The 14401-nt window shown below is 35.1% G+C and overlaps 1 protein-coding gene across 3 annotated transcripts; it reads left to right on the top strand.

The window, feature by feature from the left end:
- Positions 1-11464: 11464 nt before the first annotated feature.
- LOC103848723 (probable eukaryotic translation initiation factor 5-1) lies at positions 11465-14039 on the top strand. Of its 3 annotated transcripts, none has more exons than XM_009125560.3 (3): positions 11465-11705; positions 12166-12366; positions 12419-14039. In XM_009125560.3, the coding sequence occupies exon 3, from the start codon at positions 12426-12428 to the stop codon at positions 13767-13769; it is 1344 nt and encodes a 447-aa protein (XP_009123808.1). In that variant the 5' UTR covers positions 11465-11705; positions 12166-12366; positions 12419-12425; the 3' UTR covers positions 13770-14039. The 3 variants fall into 3 exon arrangements, with proteins under 3 accessions (XP_009123808.1, XP_009123809.1, XP_009123807.1); XM_009125561.3 differs by having other exon boundaries at positions 12166-13253; positions 13284-14039; XM_009125559.3 differs by having other exon boundaries at positions 12166-14039.
- The last annotated feature ends 362 nt before the right edge of the window (positions 14040-14401 follow it).

Here is a 14401-nt window from a genome sequence, read left to right as displayed (position 1 = left end):
GCAGGGCCACTATTCAGGTGTTGGAGATTATAATACCTATAGATGCCTAATTGTTGCATGCATGATATGTTAGAGCTCAACCGCTTAACTCAGTGATCAGCAGTCGCATGTTTCACTGGTTAACAAGCTAGATCTCGTGTCTCAACGGTTAGTATGTTGACACAAGAGAGTGTCAAACGATGGTCCTATTGGGATGTCAACCGATACACCTTTGCCTACGTCGACCGATAGTCAGTTGAGGACATCGATCGACGGATTCTAACCAAGGCCTATGCGCGAGTATGATATGCCCTATTAAGATACTAAATTGGCGGTTAGCCCTCTCTAGCAGTCCTAATATGATAGATGATGTCAGGATGGGATAACAAGGGTGCTTGAGTATGCAATCCTATGATCAAGTTCTAGTTAGCAAGGCTAAAACAAGCAATGAATATAAATCTATCATGAATATCACAACAAGGCAGATCTATAATTTAGGGCTAATCCCACAAACCTATATGAACCCTAGATCTAATAAATGAACTACTGAGACATAGCAAAGCAATTAATAACAATAAAGAAATGGAAATTCATAGTATAGATGAAAAGAAATGAAAACAAGGAGTTCCAATCAAAAGTGATCTTCTCTCCAAAACTCTCTCTTCTCTCTCAAAGTAAAACTGTAACAAAAGCTCTCCTCTGCCGTCAAAACACTTAGGCAGTATAGAATCTACTAGGTTAAAAACTCGTCAGGGCATTTTCTTAATTTGGCTTGGCCTTGGGTTTTAAGTCCGATGGATCCAAAATGTCGCGTGTCCAATGTCTCGACATCGATCGATGGTACTTGTGTACATCGATCGATATTAATCTTCATCTGTCGAGGCATCTCTTGGTGTCGATCGACAGCACTGATGCGCATCGATCGATTATCTCTTCCTCTCGTCGACCTCTACATGGTCAGCTCGGGTGAAATGTCCTTTAAGCTCCAAAATGCTCCAAAGTCATAGCTTTACTCCGAAATGCACCTGAACTTGAAAACATACCTAGAAGAGTAGAAAACATAGATATATATATAGTAAAACACCTATATACCATGGATGAAAACGAGTCAAATCCAAGGTATATCATTTACTTAGAGCCAAATCCTACAACATGCTCTAATGGCTAGTTTTCGATGTCTTGCTTAGTTTTTGATTGTTTTCTTTATTTTCTCTTTATGGTCGTTAGACTTAGATTTCTGAGCAATATATAAGCTCATTTTCGACTGTACAAACCACCTTTCAATCAATAAAATTAGTATGCAAAAACCTTGTCTTTTCAAAGAGTGTTCTTTAAGTGTTCTTTAGACTCTTAAGTGTGAGAAGCATTAGTAGTCTACTGAGCTCGTGGTTCTATAGGTTGCTTGAGATATTCATCAGCCTTGATATCACAGATTGATAGAGTCAATCAATACCACATATGGAGACAGTCAATCATCTATCCATACCATCTCCATCATCGATCATCAAACATCTATCCATTAACCATTCCATCCTTTATATCTTTTAGTTTGTGTTCTTATTTTATCATTCATAAACTCGTTGTTCTTCTTTTATTTCAGGATAGCTTGGATTAAAGGGACATAAATTCATTATTCGACCTCTTCCATTCCTCCTACCGTTTTTTGGACCATCGCCCATTCCATCAACCTAGCTTGGATTAAATGGACAGAAATTTGTATAATGTGTTTATACCATTTTGTCCTAGTGATTATTCGTATCTTCCATGAACTATTCGTGAAACACAATCGACCTGATATTTGAGGTAAGATTGACAATTCCTCCTCTCTAGGTTGGGTGGCCGTTTGTTTTAGTGCTGCATGTGCCTCATTCCAAAGTGTTGATTCTGATTCTACCAATTGAAGAGTATCTCTAGGGTTGACATGTATGATGCTGAAAAACCATATTATTGCCATAAAATCCATGTGAAATGATGATTATCCACATGTGGTGTAGTCCTCTAGAACAAGTAGTCCACATTTGCAAAAATCGACTGCATAGGGAAGTTCTCATACGCTTTACTCATATATGTTTTGATTGTCATGAACTTGCTTTGGCAAGATTTATTGGTTCGTATACCATGAAAGATTTCATTACGTTGCCCGAGATCAATCATCCTGCCATGAAAATTGATTGTGTTTCCGATATAAGTATTGGAAGACATCACTTTAACCTTTGACACAATACCTTGGAAATGATTTTATATCTTATATTACATAGACTTATCAGTCGCAGTTTTGTCATTTTGGTAGGTCTCTGTGTTTTTGGAATCAAATATATATTTGTAATGTTCAACCTAGCATTCAATTTTCCTTTTCTCAAAAAAATATTCACCAGATCAAGACAATTCATTTTTATGATAGGCCATGAGTTGCTGAAAGAAAAGCGTGTCATGCCGTCTGGACTGGTGTGTTTCTCTGACTGCATCAAGAATAATGTTTTTCTTATTTCATCATATGTCACATTCCTAATCAGCACATGGTTTATCTAAGAAGTAATGCTTGGTCGGATCACATTTGAAAATTTTCAAACTTTGAGGATAATATGGAGCTGAATAAATCTTTAAATATTCCACTACTACTTTTTCAACGTCTTTATCCTTTGTTATCCACGGTCCACCTTCATCATGTAAACTCACAGTTCTACTTTTAGATTGCTGTTGTTTCAATATGATAAAATCTGGTGTTAAGATCCCTTGACGCGTACCACATGTTCTGACTCTTCAGGTCCCACTATTGTTCCTCATCTTTGTACACTTCTTGTAGCTTTTTTATGACATCCACAATTTTCTCTTGAGTTATATTGTCATTCGTTGGACTTCTTCCAATATCCTTTGTAGTTCATTGATCCTCTCTTTCACATAAAGAGATTGTTTTTTCTCCATCTATAAATTTCATGACGGTAATTAATAAGTTTTGTGACAAAATTTGCATTATTTCCTTCTCCTGATTCATCCCAGCCTTTACTAATGGAGTCTAGTAAACCATCATGTTCAGTCCATGTTTTATCAAACTGTAACCGTCCTCTTCACCTGGGTACTTTGTCCTCAAGAAACATATATTATTTTTTTTTTATAACACTTCATTTTATTTATTAACCCCGAATGTACTTCATTAATAAACATTGGAAAATAATTATGAAACAAGAACAACTTAGAGTCTTGTATTCTCTCTTTCGCCAGTTTATCTGCAGGATTATTCGATGTACAGTTGATCCATTGAAACTATACTTTTTCTAACCGCGTCTTCCACCCAGAATTTCTCTTTTCCAATGTATACATCAAAATGCAACTCACTACAAGAAAACGTATCAGTAACAACGAAGATTTACAACGAAAATAATTCCTCGAAAATTTGCAAGGTGTTTACAACGCAATTACGACGAGACCAAAATTCGTCGTAAACTCCATGGAACTTTTACGATGAAACTGTTTCGTCGTAAAGTCCATGTAAGTTTATGACGAAAGTACGTGGAAAGCGAAAATAGTCGTAAACGTTACATCGACATTACAACAAATCATGTTACCGTTATATTTAGGTGAAAACGTGTATTTAATGTGCTTTTACTTACTTAAATTCGTTGTAAAGTCGTTGTAAATATTATGTTAAAATCATGTAAAATCCATGTAAAACATTCCTTTTAAAATCGTTGTTATATTTCAATTACCCAACTCAAAAATTCTCTATATATAATGTCATTTTCCCACAACTCTCTTCCTCACAACACACAAACGGAAAAAAAAATCAGCAAAAAAAAATTTTCAAAAAAAAATCTAAGAAAAAAATGGCCGGTGGTGGTAATATTTACGAGTTACGGAGTTTGATGTATTTGCACAAAGATTCCGATGCGAGGGTGACGAACGCATTTCTGAACGGGCTAGAGACATTCATGCACCAGGCGGGTACACCGATCACGCAGGAAAGCGGTAAGATGTTATGCCCTGTCAAAAATGTAAGAATTCAAAATTTGCACGTAGTGAAACTGTATGGAATCATTTAGTAAACAGAGGATTTACACCACAGTACTACATTTGGTATCAACATGGAGAGGGTTATGGGGGAAATAAAGCTAGTAGTAGTAATAATAATTTTGAGGATGCTCATCATAATGAAGAACCGAATCATGTGCATAATGAATATAATTATCATCAAGAGGAGCAGATGGTAAATCATGATAGGGTTCAAGATATTATTAGTGATGCATTTTTAGAAACAACTACAACAATAGCTGGTAAACCTATTCAACGTAATTTCGTCGTAAACCGAAAAACACGGGCGTGGTAATTTCGTCGTAAATGGAAAAAGACGGGCCTGGTAAATTCGTCGTAAATGAAAAAAAACGCGGCCCTGGTAACTTCGTCGTAAATGGAAAAGCTTGGTAAACCTATTCAACGTAATTTCGTCGTAAACAGAAAAACACGGGCCTGGTAATTTCGTTCGTAAATGGAAAAACACGGGCCTGGTAGCTTCGTCGTAAATGGAAAAACGCGGGCCTGGTAACTTCGTCGTAATATTACGTCGCGTTTACGACGAATCGTTATCTATATATTGAGACGCCGAGAGCTAGGCTACCTCGTTCATTCCTCCCAAACTCCTTTGCTCTCCCTCTAAGGTAAACTTTCTTCTCTCTTTTTTTTTTTTTTTAAAGTTAGTTTAGGTGATTAATTAGTTAGGTAATTAGTTTAGGTGATTAGTTAGGTAATTAGTTAGGTGATTAGTTAGGTGACGGAATACTAGTTTAGGTGATTAGTTAGGTAACGGAATAATTTTTTAATTATGTCGTAATTGATTAAATTTATTTTAATTTTTTTAGATGGCTCCTAGGAGGAAATCAGCAGCACCTACTTATGTGCAGTTGTTTGGCGATGGTTCCGGTACATCTTCTTCCGGTCCATCGTCTTCCGATGCAGTTCCAGACTCTCAGCCTTCTCAGAGAGTTGCTTGGAGTCCTCCTCCTCCACCGCAGATGCCTCCACCTCCTCCTCCAGCGGCTGCACCTCAGCCTGTCCCAGAAGGTGCAGTTCATCCGGATTTGCGTGTGCCTTCATATGCCCCATTCGCGAGATATACGGTGGAGGATTTGCTTGTCCAGCCTGGTGGGGAGGGTTTGGATGTTCTAGACCCCGATAGACCCCGAGGAACTTATTGGTAAGTTATTAATTTTTATTACATTAAAATTTAAATTATTTTTATTTTCTAACGGTTATATTGTTTTTTTTCAGGTTTGGGGCTAACAACCGTGTTAGCCAGAGCGTTTCGAAGACGATTAAGGGTTATTACGATGGGGCATATCCGAACTGGAGCAAGACACTAAATCACGTTAAGATCACTTGGTTTAAATGTTTTGCGGTAAGATTTTTAAATTTAATTAAATTTCCACTTTTAAATATATATATATTTTTTAAATATTTATTATTAATTATAATTTCTTCAAAATTTTGTGTTTCAGCAAAAGTGGCATTGGTCTTTGGGAATCACTGAGAGGGTGAAGGCGGAATTCGTTGCAAAGACAAAGATCCGCCTCTGCAACACAGTCTCCGATTGGAAGGACAAGTGGGAGATCTACGGGTATGAGGGAAAGCCCACTGAGCTCACGAAGGATGTGTGGGATGGCCTCATCGCCTATTGGAAGCACCCCTCTTTGATCGAAAAGGCCAATTCGTGCTCGGTTTCTCGAAGAATGAAGGATAAAGATGGTCATTTGCCCATGATTCACAGAACAGGACAAAAACCTCATGCAGGAATCCGTCTAGAAGCTGTAAATTTTGTTTTAAATATTTATTTTAAAATTTTCAATTAATTTAATTTTTAATATTTAATTTAATTTTTTTTTGTAGTTTGAGAAGACGGGAGTCTTACCATCTCTGTCTGACCTATTGAAGATGACTCACGCCACATCCGACGGAGTTTTTGTGGATCCTGCATCTGAGAAACTCTTCCAAGCAATGGCTTCTCGGATTGAAGAACGGGAGACGCAACTAACCCAAGAGTCTCCCGATGGATTACCCGTCACATTGTCCACCGAAGACGCCGACAGAATCTTCGAAGAGGTACAACTTAAAATTTTTGTTTACATTATTTTTAATATTTTAACATAATTAACTATATTAATATATGTTTTAATTTTATAGGTGGCTCCTAAAGAGAAGGGACGGATAGTCGGTATAGGCTCTGTTAACGAAGTTGCAAGGGCAACTTCGTCATACACTTCGAGACGGGATGAAGAGACTTCTCAGATGAAAGCTCGAATGGATAGCCAGCAGGTTGTTTAGACTCTCTTGAGGATTTGCTAGACGTGATGGCCGTGGGAAACCCGGTTATTTAGAGAATGTTGAGTGAGAGACGCGCCGCTCTTGGGTTGCTAGTACGAGATCCCCAAGAGTCCGATCCAACCCGTCAACAGCCGAGCAACCCCACCGACTACTTCGATGATATGTAGTTTTTTTTATATTTCGGTTTGTATTATGAATTTAAATATTATTGTATGACTTTTAAATGCTTTTTTAAAATATGTTTTTATTTTCATATTTCGTTTTAAAATTAAAATTATTTTAAGTTCTGAATTTTAAATAAATTCAAATTTATATTTGAGGTTAAAAAAATTATTCAAATTTATTATATATTAATAAGAATCGATGTAAACTCCATGTAAATGTTTACGAGTGATTAATGTCGAAAGATTTACGAGGGTTTTACATCGAAACGTTTACGTGTTCTTTACAACGAAAATATTTACGTCTGCTTTACATCGAAACCGTTACGTGGACTTTACCACGGAATATTACGTCTCTTTTACGATGAAACGATGCCCTGCGCTTTACGAGGAATATATTTCGTCGTAAACGTAACAAGTTGTTTACGACGAAACCTCCGTTACGACGGAAGTTTTACGACGAAACGTCTTTCGAGGTTAATTCGTCGTAACACTCCGTTTACGACGAATTTACAACGTATATTGCCCTTGTAAAAAATATGTTTTCTTGTAGTGACTTCATATTATTCAATATCTCAATAGCTTTTTGACAATCACTTTCGACAATAACGTTCATGTGTTCACTACTCCAAGCATGTTGCAAAGCAGTCAATATTGCCTGCATGCAGTTCACACTCCAAAGCATTTTTAACTTGTTTCCCAGTAGCTTAAACAGCACCTCTATACACCCTAGAGTTGTCACGTATGACCCATCTAACATATATTATTATTTACATTAACCAATCAAATATATAATATTTCTAAAATTTTTTAATAATTAATTAATTGTTATTAAAAATTTAAATTTTATTTTTAGTTATAACAAAAGCTGTTGAGAAAATCTAACAAAATCATGCGAAAATGTAAATAATTTTAATAAAATAATATATTAATTAACTTTGTAATTAGTATTATAATATTATTATAAATTAATATTAATTAAAATTTTACTATAAAAGCAAATAATTATTTATGATATTTTAATAAATTTTATAATTATAGTCTATATTATATTAAAATAATGTGTTATATGAATTAAATATAAAAAATTATATTAAATTGGTAAATTAACCTTTTTAATAGTTCCATTAAACAGATTCTCATTCACCATTAAAGCGGGTTAAATTTTTTAAACGATGTAATATCTCTATACAAAAGATAAATTTATTAGCATAAGTTAGACTTTTATAACTATAACTATATATTAGCTTCTTATTTATTTTGAAACTGTAAAAATATATGATCTCAAAATTATTATATACAAAATATAATATGTAACTAACCTTTACTTGATGTTTTATTTACTAAACATTTTATTAGAAATTTTGAAATTTTAATTTAAAATTTAATGTTTATTTTAATTATAACAGATTATTTTTATTAAAATATTAAAAATGTTAACAAAAATTCAAATATGTTTTTATAAAATAGTGAATAAATGTAGTAACAAAAAAAAATTTAAAAGTCATATAATCTTCTAAAATATAGTTTTGTAGTTTTCTAATTTTTTCTTGACAAAATACACAATTTGAAAATAAATATTCTAAACTCAAAAGTTAATATTTCAAATTATACAAAGCTTAAAATCATAGATGCTAAAGTATATTCTTTAAAAATACAACATTAAAAATAAATTATTTTGTAAAATTAAAAAAAAAATATTATATTTTCAAATCTTAATTTAATGACAAATAATCAAATATTATTAAGAATAGCAACGGAGGAAGAGGTTCAACAAGATTTATTCATGATGCATCCGGAGAAAGCGCCAGGTCCGGATGGAATGACAACTCTCTTTTTTCAGCATTCCTTGCATGTTATTAAGAAGGATGTGGTTGAGATGGTGAATAATTTTCTGGTTAGAGAAAATATGGATCCACGTTTAAATATTTCTAATATTTGCTTGATTCTGAAAATAGAGAGACTTATAAGGATGACATAACTGAGGCCAATAAGTCTATGTAATGTTGGTTACAAGATCTTCTCGAAAGTTTTGTGTCAAAGATTGAAAGTTTGCCTACCACGACTAATCTCGGAGACACAATCGGCTTTTGTGGCGGGCAGGTTAATATCGGATAATATTTTTATAGCGCAGGAAATGTTTCATGGACTGAGAACACATAAGTCTTGTCAAAACAAGTTTATGGCAATCAAAACGGATATTTTTTATTGAGGCTCTTCTTCATAAAATGGGATTGGATCCTCGTTGGATCAATTTAATGCTGGAATGTATATCCCTTACATCAAGGGGATCCTTTGTCTCCTTATTTATCTATTATGTGCATTGAGGCATTAATTATGAATATTAAGAAAGCGGAGATAGTGAAATAATTAACTGGTGTGAAGGTAGCAAGAGCTTGTCCAACAATCTCTCATTTGCTATTTGCAGATGATAGTTTTTTCTTTTGTAAGCCAAAGAAGGAGGAATGTCAAACCATTCCCAGGATTTTAAAGGAATATGAGACCGTCTTAGGGCAACAAATTAATTCCCAGAAATCTTCAATTCAATTTGGACATAAAATTGAAGAATCCAGTCATCAAAAATTGAGAGATATTTTGGGAATCCAGAATATAGGAGGAATGGGATCTTATTTAGGTTTACCAGAAAGCCTTGAATGATCTAAGGTGTTTGGCTTTGTACAAGACCGCTTGAATAATAAGGTTAGTGGATGGACTTTTTGATTTTTTACTAAAGGAGGAAAAGAGTTGATTATTAAATCGGTGATTATGGTCTTGCCAAACCATGTGATGTCTGTTTATTGGTTAGCAAAGGCTACAATTAAAAAGTTAACGAGTGCAGTAGCTCAATTTCGGTGGAGTCCAGGAGGAAGCACAACATGCATGCATTGGGATAAATTATGCATACCTAAAGATAATTGTAGACTAGGCTTTAAGGATCTTATTGATTTTAACACGACGATGCTTGGAAGGCAGTTGTGGAGGCTGATTGAGAAGCCAAATACTCTTTTTCAAGAGTCTTCAAAGGACGGTACTATAAGAATGCTTCACCCCTAGAACCTATCCGTTCATACTCCCCGTCATATGGCTGGAGGAGTATTATTTCTGCAAGATTTTTGGTTTGTAAAGGACTAATTAAAAGAGTGGGAACATGTTCATCTTATTCAGTATGAAATGATCCTTGGATCCCAACCACTCGCCCGAGACCAGCAAACAAAAACCTTCAAACAGTTAGTCGGACCTCACAGTGGATTCTCTCATTAACTCGGAATCCCGATCATGGAATTTACAGGCAATCAAGACTTTGGTGGATCCTCATGATGTAAAAATTATTGAAAGTATCCCTTTAAATAGAAATCAGATGGAAAATAAGAATTGATGGCATTTCACTAACAATGAGAAATACTCGGTTCAATCAGGTTATCAAGTGGAACGGGTCTATCCTGATAAAAAAAAATCCACTATAATTTAATGGTCTTACAGTGGATATACTAAAAGATTTATGCTGAAAAGTGCGGTGTCCTCCGAAGATAAAACATTTTTTTATGGCAAATCCTTTCAGGATGTATAGCGGTAATGAAAAATCTAAAAGCGAGAGGAATATAAGAGGATATATGTTGTGCTCGATGCGGAGATCAGGAAAAATCAATAAACCATGTGTTTTCTGAATATCCTCCAGCACATGAAGTGTGGGTTTTATCTAAGATACCATCAAATCCCAATATTTTTCCTATTAGTTTTTTTTCGCTAACATGGATCATCTTTTTTGGAGAGTCAATTCAAGGATGGATGACCACCAATTTGCATAGATATTATGGTATATATGGTAAGGTCAGAATAACAAAGTGTTTAGCAATCTGGATATTGATCAAAGGGACACACTTAAAATAACAGAATTGGAATCAACAGTTTGGACTGAGGCACATGTAGTAAAGGATCAAACGAGAGAGCATCAGGTACAAACCGGACCCACAATACCGACTTCGGAACGATGGTGCTTCATAGATGGTTCATAGAAAGATCTGGATTTATTTTCAGTGCAAGGCTGGTATAGTACTTTATCGGGTTTTGATGGTTTATTAGGGGCAAGGAATGTAAGGGCATTGTCTTTCACCTCTTCATTCAGATGTGGAGGCATTAATTTGTTCTCAATTGGTGAAGATGGTTTCGGAACTAGAAGAATGGTCAGCATTTGAAAGTTACTTGGAAGACATTAAGCTTTTAAAAAGAAGTTTCCCAAACTCATACATCGTTTATGTACCTCGGACGGACAACCTATGGGCGGATAGCTTAGCACGCAATTCTAGAAAACAACCGTCTTTCGTCGTTCACATGGATGCGGGGTTACCAATTTGGTTTACAGAATCAACATGAATTTGTAAATGTTTGTTGTAAAAAAAAAACCCAACAAAGAATCCGAAAACTTAATACCATAACATCCAAAAAATTGTTATATATCGATAAATTTTTTTAAAGTATTCTCGTAAATGCTGCTAAGTATAAAAATTACTAAAAAAATAGAGTTATATTATTTAAACAGAACAATATAGTTATTTATAATTCGCATAGTATATTGAATTGATAGATGTTAAAATATTTTTTATAAACAAAATATGAAATAATAAATTATCCTAAATGAATATCCTTTCTATAATATAAATAAATAAATTTTATGCAAATTGTAGAATTTAGTTTTAAAAATATATTTTGAATAAAATAATCTATTTGATTATTTTCAAATTATGTATTTATTATACCGATTTCAAAAATTTAAATAATTAATAACAAATTATTAAAATCAATCACTATATATTAAAAATTTAAGAAAACAACAAAATTAAAGAGTTACATAATATATAAAACAAAATATAATATTGAAAATATCTACACAGATGTACGTTAAAACTCTTGTTAATTAGTTGATTTTCAATGCTGAATTGGACGTTCTTGTAGATCATTATTGGTCAGTAAAATAATTAATTGAAATAGAAAACGAAAAAAAAAAAAAATGGATATAGATAAAAAAAATTGTGGAAAGAGAACAAATAAATAATTGGACACGACACGATGAGTTTGCCCTAAAGGATGAACCACAATCACGCGTTTCCAGCCTCCTTCCTTTGTCATTTATATATAAATACACAGAAAACGTTTCTAGCTTAAGTGCCTTTTCTCATTCTTTCATCGGCGCAAGCGTTCATCTTCCTCTCTCAAACGCACGAGAGACAATCGTAGCTTTTCGTTCGTCCATCTTACGAGGTACTTGGTTCGTGTGCTGCTGATACTACTTTGCGATTACGATTTAACTTAATATTTGATTAATCAAACAATCTGATCCGATTGTTATCCGAAAAATCTGGAGTATAGAGATTCAATTTGAATGGCCCATAGTTATTCTCAAGAATTTTTTTTATTGGAATCGTTAGAAATTGATTGTTTCATTGAGACAAGGGTGGGGCGTTGTTTAATTGTGTATGTTGATGATATGTATTTGATTTGATGATGATGTAGTGTCTTTTTATATTGTAAATCTCGGAACTTTTCTTTGTTTCCTTCCTGTTATTGCTTCTTTGAAATTTTGTGTGTTTGTGTGTTTCAAGATTTATGAATTTTCCGGTTAGATCTCTGTGCCTTGTTGTTTATAATTGAAACGCATAAATATCCGTATGTTTGTTTATTCATTTGCGGCTGAATCTTTGTCTTTATTGTGTGTTTACAGGAAGTTGGCAGTTAAAGCTGCTGGGGTTTTACATTTTGTCGAAAGTGGAGTGTGAAGAATCTTTTATGTCTGAACAGGCTTCTCTCTTTCAATCGTCTATACAGCTTTTAGGAGAGTACTGTCCTACTTCCAGGAAGAAGTCCACTCGTCTTGGATCTTCTTTCGAGGCCTTGAACAACACAAGCAGTTCCAGCGTTCAGTATCTCTGTCTCTTCTGACATTCCCCCCCACCCCCACACTATTTTGTAATCAAAATCAAAATGGCTTTACAAAACATTGGTGCCTCCAACCGTGACGATGCCTTCTACAGGTACAAGATGCCGAGGATGATGACCAAGATCGAAGGTAGAGGTAACGGCATCAAGACTAATGTTGTTAACATGGTTGAAATCGCCAAGGCCTTGGGGAGACCTGCTGCTTACACCACCAAGTACTTTGGCTGTGAGCTGGGTGCGCAGTCCAAGTTTGATGAGAAGACGGGAACCTCATTGGTTAACGGAGCCCACGACACTTCCAAGCTTGCGGGGCTTCTTGAGAACTTTATCAAAAAGTATGTCCAGTGTTATGGATGCGGAAACCCCGAAACCGAGATACTTATCACCAAGACGCAGATGCTCCAGCTGAAATGTGCGGCTTGTGGGTTTATCTCGGATGTCGATATGAGGGACAAACTCACTGCTTTTATTCTGAAGCATCCTCCAGAACAAAAGAAATCTTCGAAAGACAAGAAATCTATGAGGAGAGCTGAGAAAGAAAGGCTGAAGGAAGGTGAAGCGGCTGATGAGGAGATGAAGAAACTTAAGAAGGAGGCTGCCTCTAAGAAGAAATCAACTGCTGGTAGTTCGAAAGAGAAAGTTTTGAAGAAGAAAGATCATTCCCCACCTCCAAGCCAGTCTGATGAAAATGAGCAAGCGGACAGTGAAGAAGAAGAAGATGATGATGATGATGTCCAGTGGCAAACAGATACATCGCGGGAGGCTGCTGAAAAACGAATGAAAGAACAGCTCAGCGCTGCAACAGCAGATATGGTGATGCTGACTACGATGGAAGAGAAGACGCCAGCAGTTGTGGAGAAGAAGTCGCTTGAAGTGCAGCAGCCACTGAAGAATCTACATGAGAATGGCCATGGCAAGATCCCTGAAAATGCTCATGAAAAGCTTGTGAGTGAGATAAAAGAGCTTCTTAACAACGGTTCAACTCCTTCCCAACTCAGAACCGCCATATCGTCAAACTCCGCCACTCCTCAGGAGAGGATGGACGCCTTGTTCTCTGCTCTTTTTGCTGGCCAAGGGAAGGGATTCGCTAAAGAAACTCTCAAGAAGAAGAAATATCTCGTGGCGTTGATGATGATGCAAGAAGATGATGGAGCTCCTCGGCAGATGGTTTTGCTTAACGCAATAGAATCTTTCTGCGAGAAAGCTAATTCAGAGGCTGCTAAAGAAGTCGCTCTTGTTATCAAGGGTTTTTATGATGAAGACCTTTTGGAGGAAGATGTCATTTTTGGATGGTACGATAAAGGCATCAAAAGCTCGCCGGTGATGAAGAACGTGAGTCCTTTTATCGAATGGCTCAAGAACGCGGAGTCCGAGTCCGAAGAAGAGTGATACTTGCTCCTTTTTTTAAGCCTGGTTTAAAATTTGGTTTCTGTCTGCGTTTGTCTGGTTTCAGTGTGTGTCTGGAATAAGGTACGAGGACAGTGGCTAAGCTGTCTTCACGTAATCAGCTGTGGTCATCGTTCTCTCTGCTGTTTTCTTTAGATGATCTCGTCTGTGTTTTAAAGACTCAAGACTGTTTGTTAAAGTTTCAGACTGTTTTGTTAATGCTATCTCTCTGTTTTAAAGCTAAACGAGTTTTTTTTTAAATCATTATAACTCTATAAAATAGCAGTGTTGAAATTTTAATATTTTGTTAGTTTTTGTTTTATTTTTAATAGGCTTTTTGTTGCATATAAGCCATGTTAAATGGAAGTCGAAACGTTAGGAAGTATGTATATACATATATATTATTGTTTGACAAAAAAAAACATATATATTATTAAACATCATAGTAAAATTATATTAAATATCAATAAGTTTAATTGTAAAAAATTAGTTACAGTTCATGCATATATGATAACTTGAAAATAAAAATAATTACAAAGAAAAACATAACAATATTTATTTGAGAAATGATCTCATGACACTAAACCAAGTTTTCTCATACAAGTATTTGAAACACAAATAACTCATTTAGATTT

This window comes from Brassica rapa, chromosome A09 (genome assembly GCF_000309985.2).
Source record: "Brassica rapa cultivar Chiifu-401-42 chromosome A09, CAAS_Brap_v3.01, whole genome shotgun sequence".
NCBI lineage: Eukaryota > Viridiplantae > Streptophyta > Magnoliopsida > Brassicales > Brassicaceae > Brassica > Brassica rapa.
Note: the sequence above shows the minus strand (reverse complement) of the source record. Positions and strands in the feature narration are given on the sequence as shown.

Coding starts and splice junctions, on each gene's coding strand:
- LOC103848723 (XM_009125560.3), top strand. CDS start 12,426: ATGGCTTTACAAAACATTGGTGCCTCCAACCGTGACGATGCCTTCTAC.